This window comes from Sorex fumeus, unplaced genomic scaffold, assembly GCF_029834395.1.
Source record: "Sorex fumeus unplaced genomic scaffold, SorFum_2.1 ptg000086l, whole genome shotgun sequence".
Lineage (NCBI taxonomy): Eukaryota > Metazoa > Chordata > Mammalia > Eulipotyphla > Soricidae > Sorex > Sorex fumeus.
The window spans coordinates 12,189,098-12,206,904 of record NW_026606143.1 but is presented as its reverse complement, the minus strand read 5'-3'; the positions used below and the strand labels follow the sequence as shown (position 1 = coordinate 12,206,904).

General features: G+C 40.0%; 1 protein-coding gene across 1 annotated transcript in view; it reads left to right on the top strand.

Annotated features, from left to right (window-relative positions):
* Positions 1-17,807, top strand: part of PRRG1 (proline rich and Gla domain 1) — a 134,990-nt gene that overhangs the window by 59,457 nt on the left and 57,726 nt on the right. The window contains exon 2 of the mRNA XM_056131320.1: positions 10,800-10,850. Coding sequence (XP_055987295.1) covers positions 10,841-10,850 — 10 coding nt within the window. The 5' untranslated portion in view covers positions 10,800-10,840. The remainder of the gene's footprint in view (positions 1-10,799; positions 10,851-17,807) is intronic.

The window sequence follows — 17,807 nt, the reverse complement described above, 5'->3', positions numbered from 1 at the left end:
TTCCGACATCCACACCAACACCGGTTGCTTTTGTTCTTTTGGATGTGGGCCAGTCTCTGTGGTGTGAAATGATATCTCATTGTTGTTTTGATCTGCATCTCCATGATGATTAGTGATGAAGAGCATTTTTTCATGTGTCTTTTGGCGATTCGGATTTTTTCTTCGAGAAAGTTTCTGTTCATTTCATTGCCCCATTTTCTGATGGGATTGGGTGTTTTCTTCTTGTAGAGTTCAACCAGTACCTTGTATATCCTTGATATCAACTCCATATCAGATGGGTATTGGGTGAATTTCCTTTCCAATTCTGTAGATTGTCTTTCTATTCTGTTCAGTGTTTCTTTTGAGGTACAGAAGCTTCTTAGTTTAAGATAGTCCCATTTGTTTATCTCTGTTTCCACTTGCTTGGTCAGTGGCATGTTATCTTTGAAAATACTTTTAGCTTCAATGTCATGGTAGTTCTTGGGAAAAAGAAGATGGGACGCATCACCTTCCCCCACTTCAGACTCTACTACAAAGTGGTAATAATTAAAACTGCATGGTACTGGAACAAAGGCAGAGCCGCAGATCAATGGAACAGTGTTGAATATCCTTACACATACCCTCAAATATATGACCCTCTAATCTTTGATAAGGGAGCAAGAAATGTGAAATGGAGCAAGGAAAGCCTCTTTAACAAATGGTGCTGGCAATACTGGACAGCTACATGCAAAAAAATGGGCTCAGACCTTTACCTAACACCATGCACAAATGTCAGATCAAAATGGATTAAAGACCTCAACATCAGAACAGAATCCATAAGGTACGTTGAAGATAAGTTCGACAAAACTTTCCATGATACTAAAATTAATTTTTATTGCAGTATCATAGTTTGTCACAATAGTATTGAAATCTCAGCAGATAAGGAAAACCATCTGCTATTTCTCTTATGTTCTGACTCACTTTGCTCAGTATGATACCTTCAGTTCCAACCCAGTTGAAGCAAACAACAAAATTTTTACTTTTCTAATAGTTGGATAGTATTTCATTGTGTATATATACCACAATTACTTTATTCACTCATCTATTATTAGGTACTTGGGTTGTTTCCAAGTCTTGGCTATTGTAAATACTGATGTGATGAACATGGATATATGTATATGTTATTTTGGATTAATGTTTTTGTGTTGGGGTAAATGCCTTGGAGTGGGATTGCAGGGTGATAGATAAGTTCTATTGACAATGTTTTGAGAAGTCTCCAAACCATTTTCCAAAAAAGAGTGAACGATGCAAGAGCCCCTGTCAACAGTGAATGAGTTTGTTTCTGCCCACATCTCCCCAACAGTATTGTTTCAAGTGTTTTTCATACAGACCTTTTCATAGGTCTGTATGAACACTAGGGTGAGATGTTTATCTTATTGTCATTTTTATTTGCATTTCTCTGATAATCAGTGATGTGTGAGGTGATATATTTCATTGTTGCTTTTATTTGCATTCCTCTGATATTAATTGATAATGAAACTTTTTTCATGTGCCCATTGGCCATCTATTTTCTCTAAGGAAAGTATCTATTCATCTCCTCTCCTCATTTTTTGATGAAGGTGTTTTATTTTTAATTGCTTTTGAACTTTGAAAGTGTGCCTTGGAGATTAGTCCTCTGATGTATGGTGTGGCAATATTTTCAGTAAATTAGTATGGTATCTTTGTAGTTTAGGCTTTATTTCTTTAGCAGTGCAGAAGCTTTTAGTTTTATAAAGTCCCATTTGCTGATTTCTGCTTTTGTTTTTCTTGTCAATGAAGTTGTATAGTTTAAGACTCCTCTGAGGTCCAGGTCTTGGAGAGTCCTGCCTGTGCTTTCTTCAGTTTATTCTATGGAAACAGCTTGAATATCAAGGTCTTGAATCTATTTTAAATTGACCTCACTGTATAATGTAACATAGCTTCTTTATCAGTCATAAGTTGGTGGATAAGAATGCTGTTTCTAGGTTTTAGCTATTGCAAATAATTCTGCTATGAGCATTGGGAAACAAATATCCTTTTAATTTCATATTTTCATATCCTTTGGATAAATGCTAGGGATTATATTGCTTATTATATTGAATCTCCACATATATTTGAGTTTGGGGGCCAAACCTGGTGGAACTCAGTGGGTCATGCAGTGCTGGGGATCAGACTCAGGGTTCCTGCATGCAAAACGTGTGCTCCAGTTTGCTGAGCTAACTCCACAGCCCTTCCATTGTTATTTTTTGGAAGTGTGGAGGGGTTGGGTTACACAGAGTGGTGCTTAGAACTTAGCCCTGGCTCTGCTCAGGGATCACACCTGGTGGGACTCTGGGAACCACATGGGATGACTGGATCAAACCCAGATCATCCACATGCAAGGCAAGAACCCTACCCACTGTACTATGGTTTGGCCCCATCCATTTTCAACTTTTAAGTAATTAACATACCAACTATATATTAATTTACATTTCCACCATGAGTGTACCAGAGTTCCTTTTTCCCTGTACCCTCAAAAAATGTTTCCATTTTTTTCTTACTATAGACCATTCTTGCCTGTGTAGGTGGAGGTGCCATTGTGATTTTGATTTGCACTTTTCTAATCGCGATGCTAAACGTTATTTTCTTGTGTATGTGGACCATCTGTTTTTGGAAAAGTGTCTCTTCATAGTTTTGGCCCATTTTCATTATGTTTTTGCTTTGTTGAATTGTATAAGTTCTTTACATTATTTGGATTTAGCCCCTTGTCAGAAATGTGTGATGTGCAAATGTCTTCCCAGTTGCTAGGTTTAAGTCACCAAATACATCTCTGATGTTGACATCCTAGAGTGTATAATCTGTTTTCTATGTACTTTTGTTTCACATCTATTATTAAAGTCTTTAATCCATTTTTATTTATTTTTGTTTGTGGTGTTAAATTGTGATCAAGTTTTATTTTTCGTGGCAGGTGCAGTGTGGTTTAACCAGCACCATTTGTTGAGAAGGCTTATTATTTTTCTCCATTATATATATTGACTTGATCATAAATTTGATGTCTGTATAAGGTGGGGTTAATTATTGTCTCTATTTTATGCCATTAACCTATATACCTGCGTTTGTCTCAGTGTTACACTGTTTTAATTACTGTTGCTTTGTGATATGGTTTAAGTCAGAAGGAATCATCATTCCGTTTTCCTTCTTTGCTCTTCGAATTGCTTTGGCTATTCAGGGTATTTTGTGATTTCAAACACATTTAGGTGAGGTGGTTGATGGTTTTTCATTTCTTACACAGCCTCCAATTCCTGTTCTCTCCACCATGGTGATCTCTGAATAGGCGTCCTCTGAAAATTCTGGCCCATGTCTTTCCGTTGTGATTGCCCTGACAGGACTGAGATAATTTTTTAAAGAAAAGCTTAGTTAAATATTAAAGCTAAAACAAGAAATGAAATACAAGAAATCCTTCCAGATTTACCTGACATCTCTAGTAGCTTATCTTGATTGATAAGTAGGGTCTCTGGTGTCCCTAGTCAAGCCACTGTCCCAGTAAAATCTTCTTTCCCTACTCCTGCCAGAGCCAACGATATCTTCTTAAATTCCAGTTCTACCATATGACTCCCCATTAACTCTTTTGTAGCTTCGTGTTTGTAAGAGATTGCACAGAGAATTTGAATTTTCTTATATTTCTTTCCAGGAGTGAGAAATGTTTTCTAATTTTGTTTATGAAATGTTTATTTTATATAGCTGACTTACGGAATGTTACAGCTAAAATTGAGATGAGACTCAGGAAAGTCCACACGTTTGTGTCACAGTTCTAGTTTATTTTGCATTCCTTCCTGGAATAGCTTCATCTGAAGGGTCAGGGGCCACTATATTTCAATCTCTGCTTCCTGTGGTATTGGGTTTCTGATGAGGTTTGTCTGGGCTGGTTCAAGGAGAAATCTCAGCGGGTGGGTCTATGGCCCTCCAACTCAATTTAACCTGCAGAGTTGACCCTAATCCATGATTTATATTGGTGTTCTATGTGATGACATTTTAAAAGTTGGGCCTGCTGATTTAAATGAAAGATGGGGTGCTGAGAAAGCATTAGGTGTTATCTATAGTCCTTTTGGCTCCAAAATTATCTGAGAATTCAGCCCCGCTTGATTTCCTTTTTGATTCACTTTGTTTCTTTTGTTCCATGCAATCACTACCTTGTTAGCAAATAATGAAATTTCACAGCTGCAAGAAGTTTGAACAGTTATCTTTCCAGTTTCCTAAATTGAACTTCAAGAAATAGGACTCCAGAGAAATATTGTTTGCTTACAAAAGAATTGTTTGTCAAGTAAAGGAGAGACTATAATTTTGCCACGTTGTTCTTCAGCATTTTTAAATCTCTGAAAAGTCTTGTAGACTTATTTAGTTTTGACAACATTTCCTATGTGTTTATTTAGAACCATGGTTTTTGATAAAATACCTTTTAGCACCCTGTGAGAGGACATTCTGGAAAATAATCATCTATTTCTGCCTCAAATTTTGTAAGGAACATGGTGGTACAGAATATATTCCAGATAGTTATTTCAGTTCCTCCATATGTGTACCCCAAAGTGGAGTTAGTGGATCACAAAGTAGTTAAATTTTATAATAGGGACAGTATCAGTTTATGTTCTCACCAACAGGAAACAAAGGTAGCCCTTTCTCTTTTCTATCATGTTCTTTTTTTAAATAATAAATTACTTACAAGGTCTGAGGTTATTTATTTTGTGGTTTTGGTTTGCCTTTTCTGGATAATTAATGATGTTAAACACCTCTCCATGTACCTGGTGACCACTGTATTTCTTCTTTTGAAAAAAAAGTTCATTGTCTTCCTTCTACTGTATAAACTCCCCACAGTGCCAGAGATTGAACCCTTAGCCTCACACACGCCAGGCAAGTGCTCTACCACAAGATTGCTCTACAATCCCTAGCACACGCTGGCCATTTTTGTTTCATCTTTGCTATTGAATTGAGTATTTTCATTTTGCTTATTATTTGTTTATTTATTGTCACATTGGCTGTGCTCAGAGCTTACTCCTGGCTCTGTTCTCATAGGTCACTCTGGCAGTGTTCGGAGACCATATGTGGTGTCACAGATTGAACCTGGGTTTGCCACATGCAAAGCAAGTGCTGTGCTCCCTGTACTATTTCTCCAGCCCTTGATCATTCTTTTGTTGTGCAGGAGCTTTTGGGGTAGATATAGCCAACATATTTACTTTTTAAAAAATTTTTATTTATTTATTTATTTTATTAGTGAAACACCATGAGGTACAGTTGTAGACTTACAAATTTTTGTGCTTGGGTTTCAGTTATACAATGATCGAATACCCATCCCTCCACCAGTGCCCATTCTCCACCACCACCAGTCCCAGTATCCCTCCCACCCCCCTTCCCACATCCCACCCTACCATTGTGGCAGGGCATTCCCTTTTGTTATCTCTCTCCTTTTGAGTGCTGTGGTTTGCAAAAGAGACATTGAGTGGCAATCTTGTTCGGACTATAGTCTACTCTCATCACGCATTTCCCATCCTGAGAGGAACCTCCAAACACCCTTTATTTGGTGCTCCCTTCTCTATCTGAGCTGCCTTTTCCCCTAGCGTGTGCGGCTGTCCTCAAAGCCATGGAGTAATCCTCCTGGTACATATCTCGGCTATTCTTGGGTGTTAGTCTCCTATTTTGTTACTTTATGTTCCCCAGATGAATGCAATCTTTCTATGTCTATCCCTCTCTTTCTGACTCATTTCACTCACCATATATTTACTTTTGCTTTTATCTTTGATGGTTGTGTTTTATGTGTCATAGCCAAAAAAAAAAAATCCATTCCTAAGAGTAGGAATAAAAGACTTTTTCGTTTCATTTTAGAAGTTTTATGGTTTCAGGTTCCAAATTTCAGTCTTTAATTCTGAGTTAACATTTTTTATCAGTGGTGTAAGATACAATTTCAATATTTTGGATATATCTTCTTTCCCCAGCACCATTTATTTAAGAAACTCTTGTTTTTTTCCAATGAGCATTCTTGGCAACTTTATCAAATATCAGTTGACCCTACATGATAGGTTTATTTCTTGCTCCCAGACTATGTTCTTTTGGTCTGTTTGCCTATTTTGGGGGGGGGGAGGTGGGTGGGGGATCCCAAGTGGTGCTCAAGAAGCCTGGCGCCCCACAGGCAGTCAACCTGCTTACAGTTCTCTAGCTGGCTAGAGAATTAATTAGATGCTGTTTAGGCTCTGCAGTGCCCAAGATACCTGGGTCACCCCAGTGGTGCTCAGGGGACCTCCAAGGCTGCAACTAGTGATGCTCAGAGATCATGTGGTGCTAGGAATTAAAATTGGATTGGGTGTGTGCTAATCATGCATTTTCATTGCTATATTATCTCTTGACACCCTATTTGTTTATATGCAAGTACCATACCTTTGTTTTATGGTTTGAAATTAGAAAGTTTGATGCATTCAACTTTGTTCTTTAAGACTATATTGGGTATAAGTGTATACTTATATATATTTACAACTAGATAAATAGATTAATTGATCCCTTTATAATTATCTTTTATGACCATTTTCAGTTTAAAATCTATAGTCATGCCACTCATACCTTAATGAAGGGTATGTTCTGATAAATGTATCACTAGGCACTTTATTATGTGTGCATTATGGAGTTTACTTACAGAAATCTAAATTATATAGTTTACTACATACCTAGGTTATATACTGTAGCCTATTAGGAGCAGCACCCCATCCTTCCATTCGGTGTCTTTAAAACAGGAATATTTTCTAGATAGCATACTCTTATCTTTTGTAGGGGACATACCTGGGTGTGCTTAGGGGCTATTCCTATCTCTGTGCTTAGGAGTATTCCACTGGTAGTACTCAGAAGTTATTCCTGGATCTGTGATCAGAAGTGATGCATGGCAGTGTTCAGAGGTTATTCCTGGCTCTGTGCTCAGGAGTGACCCATGGCAGTGCTCAGAGGACCATATATGTTGCCAGAGATTCAAACTGAAGTTTGAAGGATGCATGGCAAACACATTAATCCCCATTAATACCTATATTATCTCTCAGCACCCCCTGTGACTTTTCTTTATCAATGCTGTGCCTTTTTTATGTTTCAAGTACTACAGTTCCTCAAATACATTTTATATTGTGGATGAGGAAAAAATTAGTTCCCACCCAAGAAAAGTACTGTTGAGTTTTCATTTTCCTCCTGTTAACTGTTTGGGCTTTCTCTAGGTGTTCCAGTTTCCTTTCACATCCTTAATATGTGCACATCAAGTTTATTAGTCTGTATCAATTGTCCTATTAGTGGGTGGGGGAGAGAGAGAAAGAAAATGCTTGAATGTATACGTCATGGTTTGTTTCCCAGTCTGCGCGCTAAGCTGTCAGACTCCAACCACCCACTGAACTGGAATAAGCAGGTTGGAAAATGAATGATTGCAAATTATTGTCTAATATGAGAAGTATTTGGGTATTTTGAAGTTGGGTAATATTTTTGTGGTGACTAATTGTCATAGGAACTTCCTACACCAATTAGTCCTCAGTAAAATTGGTTTCCCTGCACCTTGTATTGCTTAAAAATCAGTTTTCAAGAACCAATTGATGACACTGGAGACAATATAATTATTGGCATATAAGAACTTAAAATGCTATTGCAGTTTTATTCTGCTGAATTCTTCAATCTCTGTGTTCTTCAGTTCTGAGATTTCTGGGGTTTATCTTGTTTCATTATTTTTAATTAAAAACAATTTTTGTTTGGTTTTGGGTCACACCTAGCTATGTTCAGAGCTTATTTATGTGTGGTGGGATCACTCCTGATGGGACTCAGGGACCATATGTCCTGCCATGGATTGAACCTGACTTGGCCACATGCAAGGCTAGGCTAGCACTCTACCCACTTGCTGTCTCTTCAGCCCTATTTGTATAATTTTTTGTTTGGGAGCCTCACCTGGTTGTACTCAGGGCTTACTCCTGGCTCTGTGCTTAGGGATCACTCCTATGGGACTAAAGGCACTACATGGGATGTGTGGGATTGAACCCGAGCCAGCCATTTGCAAGGCTAGCGCCCTTGCTACTCACTGTACTCTTTAGCCCCTATTCATATGATTTATATTTCTTTGTTGAACTTTTCAGGCTACTGACCACTCTTTGGCAAGGGCCCTAGGTGGGCCTCCTTGTCAAGTGGAGCCACAATCCATGCTTTTGACTGGGTGGGGTTACTGGCTGGCTTCCCGCCTAGATATGACTCTAGCCTGTTTAGGGTTGGGGTTAGGGTTGGGGTTCGGGTTCCATGACTTGGTGGGGTTAGAGGCGAGCTCTGCTTCTCTTTAGATGTACTCCCATTTTGCCTTGGGATACTGTCTGGGCTCCTAGTTATGTGGCTCTCTATGCTCTGCTCAACAGTTGGATTTTGCCTGGAATTTCTTTCTCTTCCTGGGTGGGATGGTGGAATAGATTTCACTGCCAGCATGGCCCATTGACTGCTTATCCAGATCAGGCAGATCTGCCAAATAAGCTCCCTACCCAGATCGGGTCATTGGCTTGGCCTTGCAGATGGCTAAAGCTACTGACTGGAATCTCTGCTGTGGTGTGGCCTGGGCTGCGTGCCAACAAGAGAGCAAGGGTTGCTCTACGCCCTGCTCTGTTTCTATCTCTGTGATTTCCTTCCCTTGTCAAGTCCCAAGGGTTCCTTCACTGATTCTGTGAGGCAAGAGTGAGATGCTTCCTAGGAAATGCCTCATATACTAGAGTTGCCCAGTATTTACTCTGGACTTTTAATGTACATGATAAAAGTTTTAGGTAGGTCCAGGAGAGCACAGTGTTGCACTGTGTGGCAAAAATGAGCAGCATTGTGGTCAGAGTATATCTGTCCTCTTAATCCTTCCTTTTAAATTTTTTTCAAATTAAGAAAATATTTTTGAGAGAGTTTCCTGGCAGAACTCTGGGAACCCCTCAACCAGGGACCCTGACTGATGGTTCAGTGTGAGGAGCCAAGGATGCAGTGCTAGCAATTATCACTGGGAATTACTCAGGTACCCTGAAGATAAAGGTAAAGGTAAAGGCCCTCCCGTTGATCGTCGATTTGCTCGAGCGGGCCCAGTAACGTCTCCATTGGAGACTTTGTTGTTACTGTGTCTGGCATATCGAATACTCTCGGTAGCTTGCCGGGCTCTCCGAGAGGGGCGGAGGAATCGAATTCGGGTCGGCCATGTTGGCCGCTTGTAAGGCTGACGCCCTACCCGCTGTGCTATCGCTCCACCCTGAAGATACTCTTGTGAATATGTGATACCAGGGATTTAACCTGGTACCTTAATTCAAGTATAATCTCTCTGGCTCACTTTTTTATTAAAAAATTATTATAGTCCAAGGCAGTATGATTACACTGGTTTTGACATTTATGGTCTTGGTGTACAGTAACCATCACCAAAGAGCCCAAGACCCTGTGACCCATGCACCTATGCCACATCCAGCTCACCTTTTCTCCCACAACCTCCCAAGAAAATTTGGAGTTTTTAGTCTGCATTTCAGTACCAAGAATTTGTTGTCAATTCATATTATCTGTTCTCTCATTGTGTTTCCTCTCATACCACAAATGAGTGAGATCATCCAGTACTTGTCTTTCTCCTTCTGTATGTAATTTCAGAGTACTAACCACTACATGATAGAACTAAGAGACCAATTCTTTTTTGCTTTGTTTTGGAGCCACATCCCGTGGTTCTTAGGGCTTACTCCTGGCTGTGTGCTCAGGGATCACTTCTGGCAAGGCTCAGGGGACTGTATGGGATGCTGGGGATCAAACTCAGGTCAGCTACGTGTAAGGTAAACACCCTATACGCTGAACTCTCTGCCCCCCCCCCACACACACACTAATTTTTTTTAACTGCTTAAAAAACATGGGTAGTAGACCTCATGGTTTTGGAAGCCTCTGGTGGAGACTTTTTTTGCCTCAGGGGTAATTTGATTAGGGAAATGTTGTACGATGCCTTTCAGGAAAATGTTATACTCCAGGGGATATCAGAATTGTCACAGAATGGTATTGGAGATACCAGGGTAGGCAAACCTAGCTTGGTTATTAAAATGAAGTATTTTGGCATTTTTGTCTACCAGTTTTTCAGTTATCTCTCCCTGTAAAAGATGGTGATCTCAAAAGGAGAGAGAGAACAAAAGGGAATGCCCTGCCACAGAGGCAGGGTGGAATGGGGGGATAGAGGTGGGAGGGATACTAGGATCATTGATGGTGGAGAATGGGCACTGGTGGAGGGATGGGTACTCGATGATTGTATAACTGAAACCCAAGCACAAAAATTTGTAAGTCTGCAACTGTACCTCGGGGCTGGAGAGATAGCACAGCGGGTAGGGCGTTTGCCTTGCACACGGCCGACCTGGGTTTGATTCCCAGCATCCCATATGGTCCCCTGAGCACCGCCAGGAGTAACTCCTGAGTGCAGAGCCAGAAGTAACCCCTGTGCATTGCCAGGTGTCACCCAAAAAGCAAAAAAAAAAAAAAATACAACTGTACCTCATGGTGTTTCACTAATAAAAATTAAAAAAAAAATTTAAAAAAAGATGGTGATCTGAGGATTTTTATTAGGCATGGGCAGAAACTAATGCCAAGTAAACAAGGACATAACAATTGATAAGGAACCCAAATTTCCATAATACTATATCTCTGTCCTACACATTTAGACTTTTTGTGATGGAGAAAATACTTATGTAAGGGGAAAAGATTGGGCTGCACTGAAAGGAAGTGCTCATGTTGACTGAATCAGATTTAGTGTGACTTTTTTTTAGAGACTCAACCTCTGTGAATCTGACTGTGTATCGGTATTGTGTTTTGTACAGGTGATCATCATCCAGTGACCTGTCAGAGACCACAAGAAAACATGGGGAGGAGTAAGTTTCCTTTTACTTTTAAACAATTTAGACTTAATCCCAATTAATCTGCTGCACCCAAGAAATTAGATATTCAATTCAGGTGTGTGTGTGTGTGTGTTTACACATGTGTGTGTTTCTTTGTATGTGTGTGTGTGTTTCTGAACACCTAAATTCTATTTATGATCAGTGTTAGGAAGTTTTCTTTCTAAAGTAGTGAAGTACAGAAGAGACCAATATAATCCTTCGATAACATTGGTCTTTCTAAAATTTTACCCCATGGGGCTGGAGAGATAGTACAGTGGCTAGGACAATTGACTTGCACACAGTCGACTTGGGTTTGTTCACCATCATCCCATATGGCGGTCCCTTGAGCATCGCCAGGAGTGACTCCTGAATGTAGGCCCCTCAGCATCACTGGCTGAGGGATCCCTTTCCAATATCCCTGCCACTTTTTCTTCTGAGTATCTCTCAGTGCAGGGAGAGAAAGGGTTAATCTCAATACTGTGGGAACCTATCCTAATCTAAGCTACTTTCTAACTCATATCAAAGGTACCCATGTGCTTCCACTGTTTTTTTAAAATTTTATTGAATCACCCTGAGATAGTTACAAGCTTTCATGTTTGGGTTACAATCACACAATGATCAAACACCCATCTCTCCACCAGTGCACATTCCCCACCACCAATATCCCTGGTAAACCCCCCCTCTCTCACCCTCCCCCTGCCTCCACAGCAGACATGATTCCCCATAATGTCTCTCTACTTTGGGGCATTATGGTTTGCAACACATACACTGAGAGGTTATCATGTTTGGTCCTTTATCCACTTTCTGCACACATCTCCTATCCCGACCGATTTCTCCAGCCATCTTTTTCTTAGCGATTCCTTCTCTATTCCAGCTGCCTTCTCCCCTTTGCTCATGAGGCAGGCTTCCAGATATGGAGCAATCTATCTGTTCCGTGTATCTACTGTCCTTAGGTGTCAGCCTCATGTTATGTTGTTTTATACTACACAAATGAGTGCAGTCCTTCTCTGTCTGCCCCTCTCTTTCTGACTCATTTCACTTAGCATGATACTCTCCATGTCTATCCATTTATAAGCCTTGTTGTTAATAGCACAAATAAAAATGATTCTACCAACCAATGAGAGTAGTGAAAAATTTCATCTGTGAGGTTTATTTGTGAATGCTTTAACTTTCCCCTAAAATGCTTAAAGCCAGGTGTTAAGAACCCTTAGTTGATGTTCTTTTGGTTTTCCAGTCTTATGAAACCGTTTATGGGCAGTGGACAATAGACAAACTTAAGGTCATTTCATTGTTAATATTAACCAGCTACAGCACTTAATTTGTAAAAAATCCTAATTGGCATAGATCATGAAGTCAGATGCTATAAAGGACCCCAGAGGAAGACTTGGTGTTGTGTAATGTAGCAAGAAGAGTACTGGAAATAGAATGAGACCCTGAATTCATATTCTGCCTCTATTACCTAGATCAGATCCTAGACCTGTCTGAAACTTCTCTGAGGGAAGGAGAAATACACTCTGCACTTCTAGGAATCCGTGGTTTGCATAATATATTACTACATATGTAAATCTGTTGAGAGCTCAAAGTATAATACAAGAGAGCAGTGATATATTGAGTATATGTGGCTCTATTGATTCTGTTTAACATTTAATAGGAGATGGGGGGTAGTAGGGCTCTGGGAACATGACTCAAAGGACTAGCATACATGCTCTGTATGCTGAGTGCTAAGTTTGATCCTTGGCACCATATGTTCACTGAGTGGTTGCCCTCCCCCAAGTTTAGGAGATTATTTGATCACATGTTCCTAAAGACAGCAGGGCAAGACTCATGTTTTCCTTTCTTCCCCCACTTTCATATGAGCCCTGAAAGGTAGCTCAATGTGGATTTGTCATGGAAAATTTGTTTCTAAACCTTGTTTTACCTGTTTTCTCCAGAGCTTCTTTTAGAGATAATTGGCCTTAGAGATTCTGGTTCTTACCCAGATGTCACAAAATAAACCAATCTCTGATCACTTGGAATTTATTTTAAAAATGAAACACAATTTTGTTGTTTGGGGCCACACTCAGGGGTGCAGTGGAGATTAATCCTGCCTCTGCACTTAGGGATCATTCCTGAAGTGGGTTAGGGAACCATATGAGGTGATGGGGACCAAACCCAGGTTAGTTGTGTGCAAGGCTGTTACCCTACCTGCTACACTTTCTCCAACCCCTGTATTTTTTATTTTGGGGCCATACCTGGCTATGCTCAGGGCTTACTCCTGGCTCTGCACTCAGCAATAATTCCTGGAGCAGTCAGGGAACCATATTAGATGCCAGGGATTGAACCTCAGTCAGTTGTGTGCAAGGCAAGAGCCCTTATCTCTGTACTATTTCACCAGCCACCTAGTCACTGCATTTTTAATTATAATTAAAGCTGTAGGACTAGTTCATATCATGTCCTAACCCCAAGTCAGCTGTCAACAAATGGAAGTTCATCATGGTTATGTTCTAAACTAATTTCAAGAGTTCAGTGGATTTGGATACTCTTCCTGATTTTCTGGCTATATGGAGAAGAAAGCTGCAGTGAGACAGGGCAACACATGTCTTGTTTCTTTTCCTTTGCAGAATTATCAACATATCACCAGTAAGTAGCTCGTTAGGTACTTACATTTTAAGAGATGCTCAGAGAACCAGAGCAGTACTACAGTTGGTAGGGTGCTTACATTGTACTTGGCTGACCCAGGCTTGATCTCGGCATCCCATAAAGTCCCTCAAGCTTGCCAGTTGTGATCCCTGAATGCAGAGCCCAGGAGTAAGCCCTAAGCACTGCTAGGTGTGGCCCAAAACCAAAAACCAAAAAAAGGTGCTTCAGCAAATATACTTTACATGCTGTTAGAGACAGGGCATGATCATGTAATCTGCACAGATGGGAATGTCTCTAATCTGAAGATAAAGGATTTTTTCAAAAGAAGGTACTTTTATAAAAATACAGATACTTGTAATAGCACTTTTTGTGTTGACCACTGTAAAAGCATTAGTAGTACCCTGAATTTTGAAAGATTTTGTCCTCATTTACTCGAGCGATAGCACAGCGGTAGGGCGTTCACCTTGCACGCAGCCAACATGGCCGACCCGAGTTCGATTCCTCCGCCCCTCTCGGAGAGCCCGGCAAGCTACCGAGAGTATTAGATATGCCAGACACAGTAACAACAAAGTCTCCGATGGAGACGTTACTGGGCCCGCTCGAGCAAATCGACGATCAACGGGAGGGCCTTTACCTTTACCTTACCTTACTCGAGGAGCTTTATTCACTTTGCCTGGTTACACTTGTAAATTGCTGACATGGTTAGTGGGAACAAAAAGATGCTACTGTGAGCTCATGTTTTTCTACTCTGGCAATGTACAATGAAGTTTTTACTGGGCTTGGCAAAGATTCTCAGAAATACAGCTCAATGTCTCATACAAAGGACCAGCAGAGGAAATCACAAAGACATATTAACCTCATTAATTTAGGAGCCAGGAAATCATGAAATCTGACAAATCACGAAATCTGGAAAATCATGCAGTTTAGGTTAAAAATAAAATTTAAATTGAGGTAATTTTTGTAAATTTGATTTTGAAGAAATTATAAATATATGGGAGAAGAACCTTTACGTGACATGAAATAATTTCTAAAACTGATTTTTTGGGCTTTGGATCACACCCACCAGTGCTCAGATCTTACTCCTTGCTCTGCGCTCAGGGATCAGCCCTGGTGTGGCTCAGGGGACATTAAGGGATTCTGTGGATAGAATCTGGCTCAATCATATGCAAAGTAAGCATCCTACTTTCTGTACTATGGCTCCAGCCCACTAAAAACTTTTAAAACAATGTAGGGAAAGGTTGAGAACACCTCTGTATATTTACTTTCTAGAAGTTCATCATCAGTGTCTGTTGCAAGTGGTGTTGAGATACCATTTTGTGATAAATGAGTTTCAAGCTTGGGTTTAGTATGTACTTTTCTTAGGACTACATAGCTATTTTGATAAGTTAGATAGTTTTGATAATTTAGATAGTTTTGATAAGTTAGATAGTCCTATGATATAAATAGGGACTGTGATATAAATCCTATGATCCTATGATATAAATAGGGACTGTATGATATAAATAGGGACTGTTACTTTCAGTTTTATATACAATATAAACTGCGTGTTGAGAAATATTTTAAAGTTCACAGCATGTAAATGGAGAAGCAGAGATCTTTAACCTAAGTCTTCTTTGTCATATCTATTTTAATTTTTTTTAGTTTTGTTTTGGGGCTACACCCGGCAGTAGATCAGAGGCCCTTGCTTTCAGGAATCATTCCTGGTTGTGATTGGGGGTCCATATGAGATGGTGGGGATTGTATCCAGGTCAGCCGTTTGCAAGGCAAACACCCTACTATCATTCTGGCCCCTCTATTTTTATTTTGGAAGAGGGGTTCAGCACACCTGACTGTACTCAGGGGCTACATCTCACTGTGCTCAGGGTCATTCCCAGTGGTGCTGGGGAAACTATGTGGTGCTGGAGATTGAACCTGGGCTTCCTGCATGCAAAGCATGAGCTCCACCCGTTGAGCAATTTCCCGCCCCAGTTTTTATTTTCTTCCAATAAACCATATTTGGAATACCATAGCCCCCAGTAGTGTATAAAGTATGTCAAAAGCCTAGGAGTAATTTTTTTTTTTGTGAAAGGCAAGGCAGAAAGTGTTATTCAAAGACCAATGATGATCTTCGTGTATTTATCTAAGCATGGGGGCTACACTGACAGGTAAAGGGAAATTGCCACTTATGTCAATGACTAGAACACAGCACATGTAGATCCAACAGTGGAGTGCCTCCCATGTCAAAGTCTTCTGAATGGCAGTGATCCCTGACTGCAGTAATTCAATAGGCCATGATGCTGTTAGCAGCCACCAAAGTAGATAACTAGATCACTCAGCTCAAGTATTAGCTGCAGGCGTGTGGTATGCCAAAAGTAATTGGTCCAAGACACCACTTGCCCAGCCTTTGTGAAAGTCACTGTTTTTGATTGAAAGAGGTTTTTTCCTTTGTGGTTTTCTTGGCACAGAGTTTAATGCAGCTCAGGACCCTTTAACAGTATGAGCAAACAAGAGAAGATGCTGTTACCAAAAAGAATGGGTGTGTATAAATGTAATTTAGAAGATTTTAGTAGAGAATACTTTTCACATGGCAGAAAGTATGAGAATTATACAAATTGTATATCTAGGTGCATAAAATAGTTTCTGGAAGAGATCACAAAATCAATATCCATTATACTAGAATATCTTTACTCATCTTTAGGTAAAAGTGAAAAATTCATTCTGCTTTTGCATCATGCCTCCTCCTGAGCAACTGGTACATTCATGACAAAATGACAAGTCTCAGTACTTTACAAAGCAATTTTAAAGTTTCTTATTTCTTATTTATTTTCTTATTTCTTATTTTCTATTTCTGTTTTCTTCTAAATACTACATTTTTACAATGAGTAGAGTTTATTTTACTTTTCTGTTTTGGGGGCTCACACTGGGTAGTGTTCAGGGCTTACTCCTGGCTTTATACTCAGGAATCACTCTTGCCGGTGCTCGAGGGTTCATATGTAGTGGTAGGGGAATCAAACCAGGGGTGGTCATGTGCAAGGAAAGTACCTTTACCCTGAAATATCTCGCGAGCCCAAAAGTTTTAAAGTAATTGGTTTCGAATTAGTCTTCTTTTCCATATCAGAATTCACTGTATATTCTGAGGGCTGTGGCAGCAGTTTTGATATTACTAGCCTACTATGCAGTTATTGATGATCAGTTTCACTGTCTTTATTTTTTATTTATTTATTTATTTATTTATTTGCTTTTTGGGTCACACCCGGCAATGCACAGGGGTTACTCCTGGCTCTGCGCTCAGGAATTACCCCTGGCGGTGCTCAGGGGACCATATGGGATGCTGGGAATTGAACCCAGGTCGGTTGCATGCAAGGCAAATGCCCCACCCGCTGTGCTATTGCTCCAGCCCCTCACTGTCTTTACATTAAGAAGTCAGAATATTAAGGATAAATATTAGATGATCTCACTATCTGTAGTTTATAGAATAACAGGGCATGGGCTTAAAGGAAGATATCTAGAATACCCTTAACCCTAGAATACAGAAAACAAGACAGGTATGCAAAGAAATCTAGTGGGAAAGTAAGAAGAGGAAAGGAGGAAATAGGGACAGGAGTCAGGGGCCTCAGGCACATTGCGAGTGTAGAGGTGAGATATATGTATCGCATCTAAACCACTGAGCCAACAGCACTGAAAGCAGGAGACCCAAAATACAACAGCCAAATTTAAAAAATTAAAAATTTAAAAATCTGCCTGTCATCAGGCAGGTGGTGAGGTCGGGGGAGGAACCTGGGGATATTGGTGGAGGGAATGTAACAGTGTGGTGGGATACTGGAACACTGTATGCCTCAAACTCTCCTACTTTGTAAATTATGGTGCCTTGATAAAAATGAATAAATAAAAATAAGAATCGGGACCAGAGTAATAGTACAGCAGGTGGGGCACTTACCTTAAATGTAGCCAACTTGAGTTCTGTCCCTATCATCATATATGGTCCCTGATCCCCACAAGGAATGATCTCTTAAGTATAGAGCCAGAAGTAAACACTGTTGACCACTAGATGCACACCCCTGCCCGATAAACACCCCCCAAAACCAAGAATGAAGCTTCTGAGGAAATTCATTATGCTGTCTTAATAAGAGCAAACCATAAGGTTTTCCAAATGGGAATGATATTTAGCCACAGATTGTCAAAGGAATTAATTTTACTTTGTTATATGGAAACTATATATATATATATATTATCTGAGTGATAGCAGACAGTTTCTATGTGTAGAAAATAGTTAAAAAGAAAATTTAGCTTTTAAAGAGTCTCCCCAGTGATGCTAGTCTACCAGGTTATACCCAGTGGTGCTTGGAAGGCCAC